The 12,252-nt window shown below is 33.9% G+C and overlaps 1 protein-coding gene across 1 annotated transcript in view; it reads left to right on the top strand.

Annotated features, from left to right (window-relative positions):
* Nucleotides 1-12,044, top strand: part of ADRA1A (adrenoceptor alpha 1A) — an 86,711-nt gene extending 74,667 nt beyond the window's left edge. Inside the window, exon 2 of the mRNA XM_049769460.1 lies at nt 11,501-12,044. Coding sequence (XP_049625417.1) covers nt 11,501-12,018 — 518 coding nt within the window. The 3' untranslated portion in view covers nt 12,019-12,044. The remainder of the gene's footprint in view (nt 1-11,500) is intronic.
* The last annotated feature ends 208 nt before the right edge of the window (nt 12,045-12,252 follow it).

Raw genomic sequence — 12,252 nt, 5'->3', positions numbered from 1 at the left:
GAAACAAAAGGAAACCTTAAAATATCTATTACAGGAATTGATATTGCTACAGACCATAATAGATGGTAATTATTTTCACCTTGTTATTTGATTTTTCACCTACTTTCCATTTTCAATATCTATTAACAAGTTCAATGATCCCTTTAGTCCTGACATTTTTCTTATAATTGAACTAAGAGTTCCTGGTCTACATTTATTTGATTTTTTATGATAAAATGTTTTACAATAGTGTTAATATTTACATTTTAAGTATATAATGTGACTAAACCACCAAAGTCTTAGGTTTCTTAATATCTGCCCTCCTCTTTATATAAAGATCTCCCTACCTCCCACAATCTCCCTTTTTACTGCACCATCACACCCTCTCCTACTTAGTTCAGTTGTTAGAGTCTAAGGTTCTGTTTTCATTGAACATTGTGTCTTTTCTTGTTTTGTTTATTTATATATCACATATTCATGAGTTTATGTGGTATTTTTGTCTTTTTTTATGACTTCTTTTTTGTTTAACACAACACTATGTTGTAGCAAAATGTTATGTTTCATCTTTTCTATAATTTAGTTGTATTTTCTTATATATATATATACATATATATTGCAATTTCTTTATTTGTCCATTCGTTGTTGGGAACATGCTGTCTCAAGATCTTGGTTATTATAATTATAGTACCATTTATAGAAACAATGAGCATAGTGTGCATGTATCAGTTCAAATTGTGTTCTTGATGCAAAAATCCTGAATCATACTAAAGTTATATTTTTAGTTTTTTAATTTTTAGTTTTAGTTTTTATGATAAAATTTCCATCCATTTTTACAGATTTACCAATCTACAATTCCACCAACAGTAAATTAGTACTCCTTTTTCAAATTTAATTACCTCTAACACTGATATTTTTTCTGGATTTTTTTTTAGTTTGTTTGTGTCATACCCTGCATTGTTCAGGCTTACTCCTGCTCTATGCTCAAGGATCACTCCTGGCAATGCTCTGAGGACCATATAGGAAGTCAGAGATTGAACCTGTGTTAGTCATGTGCTAGGCAGAAATTTTTTCTCAAGGCCATTCTCACTGGTTTAAAATGATATTTCATTTTATTTTTATTTTGAACTTTGACTACTGAAACACTGTATTCTTTTTTCAATATAAAGCTGTCAAAGTAGGAATCAATTCTTTGGTAGCATTATGTGAAGGATGTAAACATGAAATTTGACATCATTACACAGTCCTCGTTTAGAGTCCGAGCTCAGCCACTTTTGGAAATTAAATTTCTCATACTTCAGTTTATTTATCTTTTAAATAAAGTTGATGAATCTAAATAGAAATAAAGAGAAGATACTATTTGTGAAGTCACTTGCAGGATATCTGGCAATAAATACTCAATGAATGTTATTTTATTCATAAAGAGATATAATAAACATTATTTATGTGTTAGGCACAAACCTATAAGTAAGAGGAGAGCAAGACAAATGCCTAATTGGCTATCCTAATAATTTTTAAATTTTATCTAAGAGCTCTAGAAAGTGTTTATGACATAAGAATAATTTGCAATTGCAAGTAAAGTTGTGCTTCAGAAAAATCATTCTAGAGGAATGGAGACCAAAAATAAAGAGCAATAAAGACCAATAAGAAGTTTTCTGTAGGTGACATATGCTTAATAGCATTTGTAGGCCATGATAAAGAGAGAAAGGGACTCACATAAAAATGATATATATTAAGTTCTATATAATCTACTGGGAATATGAAGAAGAAAGAATTGACTGCCGTGTTTTGGTCACAAGTAAATGTTAATTATGATAATGATGATAGAAAATATCTGGCAATGTCTATATAAGTAATTTGATAAAATATATAAGCAATAGAAATAAATAAAAATAGAATAAAAATAATTAAAAATAAAATAAAAATAAAAATAGAAATAAATATAAATAAATAAATAAATAAAAATAGCAACGAGAAATATAAAGAAAATTAATCTTGAAGATTTGTATTTTATGGTAGTTTTTCTAAGTGATGGCAGTTTAAGTATTCCAAAATAATTGGAGATATTTTTAGTTTTCAATTGAAAAAATGCTCTTTATTAATTAAAATTTTCTAAACTGGAAATTTAATGGCAAAATTTTATCTTCTGACTACATAAGTCTCACTAAGTTATTTACTCTTTCTGTGAGTTTATATTTCTGTCTAATTGTAGCCTAGATTTAAGTTGGGCTCCTCATGCCTCAGATATTTATAGGAGGTGATCATAAATTATTTCAAAAACAATTTTAATCAAAATTTGTATATGAATCACAAATAGAATATAAATAATGTTCATGAATTATTGAAACATACATAATGCTTATACATTCAGAAACAGGTAAATCATATTAAGTTTTTTGTCGGATATGATCATGTTCTTGCAATGCTTTAAATGCAACGACTCCTTAAATGAAGCTTCAAAGAAGCAAAGTATTCAGAATAACCAACTTCATTATGCATTCATTATGAAAGAAGATGATATGCATGGTCAATTCTTTTCTCAAAGGTGTCTATAATAAAAACAGTGCCATGCTCCATTGCCTTTTAAAATTACATTTTAGACAAGTGTAGAATTGAAAAGTAAGAAAGTAGAAAGAAAGTGAAAGGGAAGGAAGGAAGGAAGGAAGGAAGGAAGGAAGGAAGGAAGGAAGGAAGGAAGGAAGGAAGGAAGGAAGGAAGGAAGGAAGGAAGGAAGGAAGGAAGGAAGGAAGGAAGGAAGGAAGGAAGGAAGGAAGGAAGGAAAGGAAGAAAAAAGAAAGAAAGAAAGAAGAAAGAAAGAAAGAAAGAAAGAAAGAAAGAAAGAAAGAAAGAAAGAAAGAAAGAAAGAAAGAAAGAAAGAAAGAAAGAAAGAAAGAAAGAAAGAAAGAAAGAAAGAAAGAAAGAAAGAAGAAAGAAGAAAGAAAGAAAGAAAAGAAAGAAAGAAAGAAGAAAGAAAGAAAGAAAGAAAGAAAGAAAGAAAGAAAGAAAGAAAGAAAGAAGAAAGAAAGAAAGAAAGAAAGAAGAAAGAAAGAAAGAAAGAAAGAAGAAAGAAAGAAAGAAAGAAAGAAAGAAAGAAAGAAAGAAGAAAGAAAGAAAGAAAGAAAGAAGAAAAGAAAGAGAGAGAGAGAAAGAAAGAAAGAAAAGAAAGAAAGAAAGAAAGAAAGAAAGAAAGAAAGAAAGAAGAAAGAAAGAAAGAAGAAAGAAAAGAAAGAAAGGAAAGAAAGAAAGAAAGAAAGAAAGAAAGAAAGAAAGAAAAGAAAGAAAGAAAGAAAGAAAGAAAGAGAGCGAAAAAGAAAGAAAGAGAGAAAGAGAGAGAAAAAGAAAGAAAGAAAGAAAGGAAGGAAGAAAGAAAAAAGAAAGAAAGAAAGAAAGAAGAATGAAAGAAAAAAAGAAAGAAAGAAAGAAAGAAAGAAAGAAAGAAAGAAAGAAAGAAAGAAAGAAAGAAAGAAAGAGAGAAAGGTAAATCAAGCCTAAAAAACCCTTGGATCATGACAGTTGAACACAGATTGGTAGAAGGTGGTTGGGAGCAAAGGATAAAAAAGAGTCCAATGAAAATGATGGAGGGTTATTGGTATTTTGTTGGTGGCTGTGGTGTGGTTATAAATATTTACAGAAGTGTGCACTGCACTCAAAGTAAATGTAGTGATTTTACCAATGTTAACACAATAGAAGTAATTGAAATTAAGGTGTAAATTTTCCTTGATTCCTCTATGCGTTTAGAATTAGTTTAGAATTTGTATATTAGTCAATCTATATAGGCCATATTATAGCTTCAAAAGAGATGTTTTTTAAATAAATAATTAAAATACCTATATATATTTATCATAGTTTGAATGCTACCAACTTTTTCTTAAGTAAGGCACTCTGCTGAGCTGGAACAAAATAGAAAGAGTTCAGAAGCAACCTTTATACTTGGTTTCTCACAGTCCAGGGAGATGAGGATGTGGGAGTTCAGAGTGGAGAGCACACCATTACTCATATTCTACCTTAAACAGAATGGCTAAAAGGGATATTCCCAGAGGATTGTTCCTGCATCTAGGGGCCTATGCCTGGAGGTGACCCAATAGTCAGTTAAAGGACCTGGTGTTGGCTTCCAACCAGTAAGTTGTCCAGAATATTCAGACTAGATATTATTATAGGCAGTGAAAAACTAAAAGTCTACCTTCCTGTTCCCTATTAATTTCTTACAACATAAAAGCCAGACAATTCACCCATGTCCTTCCTGGCAGAACTTTAAAATGGAACCTGCATTAGCTTAAATCTGTGTGAAGGGACATGGCTTAAAAGGCTCTCATGCTTTCTCCCTGAGGAGACTAATCAAGATTGTTTTTATTTATCTGCTTCAGAATTGTGATACTTGCTTTGGATTCACATATCACTAGTATGAGGTCCATTAAAGGCCTCAGCTTTGCCTACAGTGCCCTATAAAATATGAATACTGAAAGTTATAGTTTTATAAAGTGCCTGAGCAGCTGTATAAAATTATCCATTAAAATATTCTGTTTATATAAATGAGTGTCATAAAGATCAGGAAGATACAGGGTTGGGATGTGAGTTAAGACAGGTTCTTTTTCTCATTTTGTGTGTTTCCTGTTGTTACTAGAGTTTTATTCAAAATGTGATTTCCTACATTAACAAATGTTATGCAATTTTTGAAATTGTGTTCATCACTGGAAAGACATAAATGAGTGGTAAGAAGTTATGTATGTCTATAGAAATATTATACTCACCAGGTTGAATGTGCCTTTTATTCAATAGTATTTTGTTTGTTTGTTTGTTTTTTGTTTTTTTTGGGGGCCACACCCTGTGACACTCAGGGGTTACTCCTGGCTATGCGCTCAGAAGTTGCTCCTGGCTTCTTGGGGGACCATATGGGACGCCGGGGGATCGAACCGCGGTCCGTGCTAGGCTAGCGCAGGCAAGGCAGGCACCTTACCTCCAGCGCCACTGCCTGGCCCCCTATTCAATAGTATTTTTATGAGTCTATTACAGGTTAGTAAACTATTACTAGAAATAAAGAAAATAACAATGAAATGAAAAAAATTCTTGTACTTAAGATTTATGTTCAAGAAAATGGAACCAAAAAATTATCAAACCATAAAAATAATTAAAGTAGCAATTCAATTTAACAAGACTTTGTTGGAAATATTCATATCACATAAATGCCAAAGGCACTGGAAAGATCTGCTGTATTTTTCCAACTAGAGCATAGCAATTATTAAAGGAATTATTTGTTAAGTAGTTTAATGATCAGGGAGAAGACAGCATAAGATTGATGAAAACAAATAATGAAGGATCTTGAATAACGATGATAGAATTTTATTTTTGTCAGCAAAAAAAAAAAAGAATGATAGGCATATTTTGGCTAATTTCTCATATCTCAAGTTCCCTTATCTATATTACAGAACCCCTTGAAAAATCTCCCTTTGGTTATTTCTGATATTTTGCCCTCGTTGCATCTATCATTTGCTTCCCTCCTGTACTGTCTCCATGTAAATGATCAGATAACTGACATCATCACACAAGTCCTTGATGAACATGTGTGTAGTTGCAATAACAAAGGAGCACTGGGGCTCTGGAGAAACCAGCAGTCTAGATCATGATGTGCCTCACATGTCATTTCTGCTTGATGTAAGTCATGGACATGGGCCTCAAAACACTGCCTATGTTATTTACATGTATCTCTCATAACAACCCCTAACCATGTCCTTCTGGTTCTCCTTTGCCTCCAGTTCAGACTTAGACATCTAGGATGATAACAGAATACCTCTCCCTCTCTTCTTGTGAATCTTTTCTTCTCAGGCACCTCCCAGTGAATTTTTCAATCATCCCACTTAATACAGCACAGTTTTTACTTTCATTGCTTCAGTTTTTGTAGAAACTTTTATTTTAACATGGGGGAAGCCCAATTCAAAACCTTTCATTTGCAGATGAGAAGCCCAGAAGATAAAACATTTGTTCAGTCTTACAGTGCTGACCTAAACCTTCCTAAATTGCTTAAATTTTATGGCAAATCTATCCATAGAGCTTAGGTTTGGAGCTTACATGACCAGTCAACAGTTATTCTGGGCAATGTTCTTACATATTCCTGGTCATCATTTTGGATATTTTGATATTCCTGTTTGATTGAAAACATGATAACCAAGGTTGTCTTTGATTGACCCTCTGGAAATCTCAGACACGTCACTGCAGTAGAGCCAAGCCACTATCCCTACACAGAGCCATGTTATAGACTCGATGACAAGAAACTTTGCTCTTACCTCACATTCAGATTCTGCAGTGTGGTTTAGTTCAGTGAAAGGCAGAGATTCGTTCTGGTAAGTTAGCAATAGATCTGGCCTGGAGATTGTTTGACACAGGTAAACTAGTTAGTCTGGGGAATTGACAGCCTACTTTTATGACAGCTTGTATCTCAACTATGTTCATTGTTCATGTACCAATCATAGTAGACTCAGACCAGCACACAGAAAGAGACCCTCGTTAAACAATGAGATACAGTTAGAGGTTACTCTCTCTCATTGCCACATAACATTAACTTCTCCTTTGGAGTCTGCATTCTTTTAATGAAATCATTTAAACTTCAATTTTAGGAATGAGAAACCCTGATGATGAATCTTTTCAGTATCCTCTTTGCCCTGTGTCTGCCTGAACAGTACATTATGACTGTTTTAAATGATGTAGCAATTGTTGATGCTACTCTTTCTTATTATATCTTCAAAACTTTTTATCATCCAGTGACTTCATCTAGATGTATTGCTACTAAAACTTCTCATGCAATGGCATGAGATGATGTTGTTTAATGGATGTTGTTAAATGGCACATGAAAATGATGGGAAAAGGACCAATATGATTTTAATCTGGACTGAGTGACACACCAGTGATTTAGTGGAAACCACTTCCCCTTCTCAGCCTTCATATCTTCTATGGAGGGTGGTTTTGACAGACCTTGCGACTCTCTAAATTCATGACAGTATTCACATTCTAGAAGTCTAAAATGCCAGTTAATTCAAATTCAGTACAACTCAATGTCTTTCAGAGTTGTCATTAAGATGTCAAGTTTTCAGGTAAGTCATAGAAGCATAGAAACTTGGAGGTTATAAACAAGAAAGCTTAGCTTTTCACTTTTATTCTGAGTCACCAAACTCTGAAAGCAACAATTGAGCTGAAGAGTAACTCTCTAATTACTAGCACTGGGTTAAAATTTGAGAACTCATTCTTGTTCTTACTCAACTTTAGAACTAGAACTAGAACACTGGCATAAAATAAAAACATAAAAGACAACAGTAGGGAAAAAAGAACCACAGGTATGTCTTGTATGAAGGGCACTGAAAGCAAACTTCGATGTAACTTTTTGGCTAACATGTGACTACAGTGGCCAGGATTTACTAGGACAGCTGCCATTCTCACTGCACTAAGTCTACAAGAGATCATCATCACTCCAGAAATGAAACCTCAACATTCCCAAATGAATAAATTATCACTTTCAATTTACCCTTGAAATCCAAAGGCCTCAGCAACGAAGTTTGAAAATTCTGAAGGAAGCATTACCCACATACTGAAGATGTTGTGTTCAAAATAAAGAACATTATACATTTCAGTCTGGCCATGTTTTTTGTTGATCCCGTGTTTTAGGGTCCTGGAAAAATGTCAGAGATTTTGTAGTGGATTAAATAATGGAAGAAAACTCAATGAATTAGTTCTTAAAAGAGGAAGATTTTTCCAAAGCCTCAGAATTAAACAGATAAAAGTCACATGCAAGGAATCAGTTGACCCAAGAACAGAGGGTTAGGGGTAGTAAACTGAAACCACTTTGCTCCTTTCGTAACAAATTCTGAACAGAGGTTAATAAGGAGCAAAACATACCTACAGAAACTCGAGAAATAGTAACTCTTCTGCTTATGTGTATCATTAAAAAGTGTAATTGTTATGAAGCATGATGAGAAAAATAGAATGTTAGAAATATTGTATGTAACAATGAAGGAAAGAGTGAAATACTATTACAGAGATGACCATAAAACTGGATAATAAATAAGCAAAATAAAAATGGAGAGATAACTATAAAGGGCAGTGATAGGCAAAGCTACAATTTGTAGGCAGAAGTACCAGGTAAAAATGAACTTTTACTTAATACATCCTTTCTCCCACTCCTTTATCATCACCAATAATTGGAATTATAATTTACTTTAATTTTATTTAGTTTGTCTACTTGTTTTTTCTGTGCACCATAAATGAGTAAAATAACGCAGAGCTTGTGTATTATTTAAACCCATTTATACAATTGCAAATAAAAGAATCTCATCTTTTCATAGCTGAGGAGTTTTAGAGATAGACTACAATAGAAAGAAGCACATACATATAAATCATCTGTTGATGAGTACTTAAGTTGCTTCCAGCCTATTATAAATATTGCTGCAATAAACATAGGTGCTATCTCTCTTAAATGAGTGTTTTTATATTTTAGGTAAATAAACATAAATGTGATTATTATAGGACAATGCTGAACAATTGAAAGCTAAAGAATAATAATTTCTCTAGGGCCAGAGTGATAGCATAGCAGTAGGGCATTTGCCTTGCATGCTGCTGCCCTGGGACGGACCCAGTTTCGATCCCCGGCATCCCTTTTGGTCCCCCGAGCCTGCCAGGAATGATTTCTGAGTGCAGAGCCAAAAATAATCCCTGAGCAAGACAGGCATGGCACAAAAACAAACAAAAAAAAACAAAACAACAACAAAAGAATAATCATTTCTCACACTTAGAAACACCATTACTTGTATGTATATGTGTTTCTGTCAGTCTGTGACTGTTAATACCAGAGCCATATTGAACTTAACAAGGAACATACCTCAGCGGCACTGACCACCAACTGCCATACTATTTTTCTTCTATTTTTTTTGCAATATTTAGGTTTGTTTTATCATTGTTATGATATTCCCCTACTAATTTTCAGTAAATTATTTTCCATAATGAATTTTAATGTTTGTTATGATTTTATGTATATAAAAACAGATAAATTAAGCACATGATTAAAACTTTATAATATATTATAACTATATAATTAAAGTTTTATTATATTGTATAGAATTATATAATCACATGGAAATTTATAAATATGGTACATATAAAAGCCTTACAGAAATTTTTATAATAAAAACCCTAGTCTGTAGAAAAAATATTGTGCAAAGCTGTTCAAAATTAATTATTAATAAATTTTGTCTCTTTTTCATATAAGAAAAATGAAACTTGAAAAGATAATAAATTCCCTTTTGTCCAAAGAAGATAACTCCAAGACCCTTCAGTAAATGTCTGAAGCCACAGAGTACTAAATCTTGTATAATATATATGCATTTATAAATTATGTTAAAATATTAATAATAACCATAATAATTATAGAAATATATTCTAAAAGAGATATGAATATCTCACTCTAAGAAAATACTTATTATGCATTTTTACTAAACATCCTTACCAAATAACTACTTTTTGTTTATTTTTTTACCTAAGTTACTAAAACCAGAGAAAGTAAAACCTGCTTTAAAGAGAAGTTACTGTATATATAAAACTGTAGTTGAAAACTGTTAGGAGAAATAAAGGGAAAGTAGCTCAAAAAATACACCAAGACATTTTTATAGCCTATCCGTAAAGAGAAAAAAAGGTGGGCATTGGATACCTGACTTTTCTAAGAATAACTAGAATTCTGGGGAGCAGAAACTGAAAAACACTGCCCTAGAGGTTCTAAGTTTCTTTCTCCTCTATTAGCACTACAGCGATCATGTTGGTAATTATCTCTTTAACCATATTTAAGGTTTTTTTAATTGAATGGTTGGATACAATTCCTGGTTCTTCCCACTGTCAGGTTCCACTGTTTTCTTATTCTACCACTAAAAGCTATATAATGGTTTCTGTATAAAATATAAACAATCAAAATTTGAATCCTGGTATGGAAGGAAGTATGGATAGATTTGGATAAAGGACAGAAAAGAACGTTTTATACATAGGGAGCCAATGAATGACAAAAAAAGAAAATAAACAATGACTTGGAAAATTTTTATTAGGGGACTAGCTTGAAAAAGATGTTTTAATGATAGAAAATTATGCTTGACTAAATACTGTGGGAAACTGAATGCCAATCCTGGAATGGATCCAAGCCAAGTCACTAAATCTCACAGGCACACTTGTCTTCAGGCAGAAAACAGATGCCCTCTAGAGGAGGTTAGACTAAGTTTCCCACCCTTCCACCTCCTTACCACCACCACCACCACAACAACCACCACCACCAGCCAAAGCCCTGCTCCGACATCCCACAGCAACTTCCATACAAATGATGCAAATGGCCCATCTTCACTCCATGACCAATCTATACTGAGATGTGAAACTTCGGGGAAATTCCAGGTATACTTGTTTTGGAGCTGAGAACTCTGGAATCCTCTAGGAGTGAGGGCGAGCACCCTATCTCACTTCATGCATCCTCCTGTAAAACCTCAGAAGCTACACCCACAGCCCACAACTCCCACCATGTAAGCAACAATCCAGTTTCACAGCTTCAAGACTAATCTCAGAAGAGATGAAAGCCAAACCAAGCAACTGAAACTTACCTGCCAGATTCTATAGATCCTAAAATTCCTAGAGCATGTAGGCACTTATGTGGTTGGGCCACATCTCCAATTCTACAATATTGACAACCCAGTAGAAACGCAACAAATTTGATGAGAAGTTAGCATAGAAGCCAACTAAGTTCAATAAATAAAAACAATAACACAGAAGATTCAACTAGCAACAAACAGCTTAGTAAGCCCTGAGACAGTGACTTTCATTGCCCTATTGTGAGAAATAACAATTTTCACAAAAATATCTTTTACTGAAATATTGTTTGATAATGCTATTTTCCATTATATTGTTACAAGTAATACAAGATCAATTATTTTATGCCTACTAAAAAGCAGGCTTGAGGGGTGGATGGGAAACTGGTGGAGCACTGAATGCCCAGAACAGCTGTATTATGAAAAACTTTATAAACTGTGATGTTTAAAAAAAGAAAAGAAATTGATAATTCCACAGTTAATGGAATTTGTTGAGGCAAATGGACTCTATAAAATGAAAAGTGTCATCAAAGAAAAATAATTAAACACGAAAAGCCAAATTTTACTTTGTAAATTCAGACAAAACAATTTCCATGTGTAAACTCATACTAAATTTTATGCCTTTATTATTTAAAGTTTCCTTGTGGATGCAACATGTTACTTTATCTCAGAGACCAAAAATAATCTACACATTGGCCCTGCGACCATAAACAAGGACCAAATAATAATGGTACTTGAGGATATTACAAGGGATAATGTAAGTAGGGCTTAGTCATTACACTGTGAAAAAGTCAAATGCATGTGGAATCATCTGAAAAACTTTAAAAATATAAAAAAAAAATCCTCATTGATTTGTTTGCATGATTTTCTAACCAAATAACCTATTGGCTTGCAAATAACATATATGACTCTTGTGTGCTTTCTTCCAGGGTCTTTCTTCCCTGAGTTCAAACCCTCAGAAACAGTTTTTAAAATCGCGTTTTGGCTTGGATATCTAAACAGCTGCATCAACCCTATTATATACCCATGTTCCAGTCAAGAGTTTAAAAAGGCCTTTCAGAACGTCTTGAAATTCCAGTGTCTCCGTAGAAGGCAGTCTTCCAAGCAAGCCCTGGGCTATACCCTGCACCCACCCAGCCATGTCGTGGAGGCACAGCAAAAGGACCTGGTGCGCATCCCAGTGGGATCTGGAGAGACATTCTATAAGATCTCAAAAACGGATGGAGTCTGTGAGTGGAAATATTTTTCTTCTGTGCACCGTGGGTCAGCCCGGATTACTGTGCCCAAAGACCAGTCAACCTGCACCACAGCTCGGGTGAGAAGTAAAAGCTTTCTGCAGGTCTGCTGCTGCATGGGCCCCTCAACCCCCAACCTCGGAGAGAACCATCAAATTCCAACCATTAAGATCCACACCATCTCCCTCAGTGAAAATGGGGAAGAAGTTTAGAGAACAGGGTCAGAAAAGGGGGCTGGGGGGAACCATGGGGAGCCATTCAGATTCCTTTCGACAAGGCCAATTTTCATTTCTAGGATTGCAAGATAAGATGAAAAAAAGGACTGTCTGTGAAGAGGATGGGGGAGAAGATCCAGCTCATGGGCAAGTGGGTAGGATTCAGGAGGAAGGAAGATATCACACAACTGTTCAATTAGATAGTTAGAAGCAAAACTAATTTGAATTTTA

This window comes from Suncus etruscus, chromosome 3 (genome assembly GCF_024139225.1).
Source record: "Suncus etruscus isolate mSunEtr1 chromosome 3, mSunEtr1.pri.cur, whole genome shotgun sequence".
Classification (NCBI taxonomy): domain Eukaryota; kingdom Metazoa; phylum Chordata; class Mammalia; order Eulipotyphla; family Soricidae; genus Suncus; species Suncus etruscus.
Note: the sequence above shows the minus strand (reverse complement) of the source record. Positions and strands in the feature narration are given on the sequence as shown.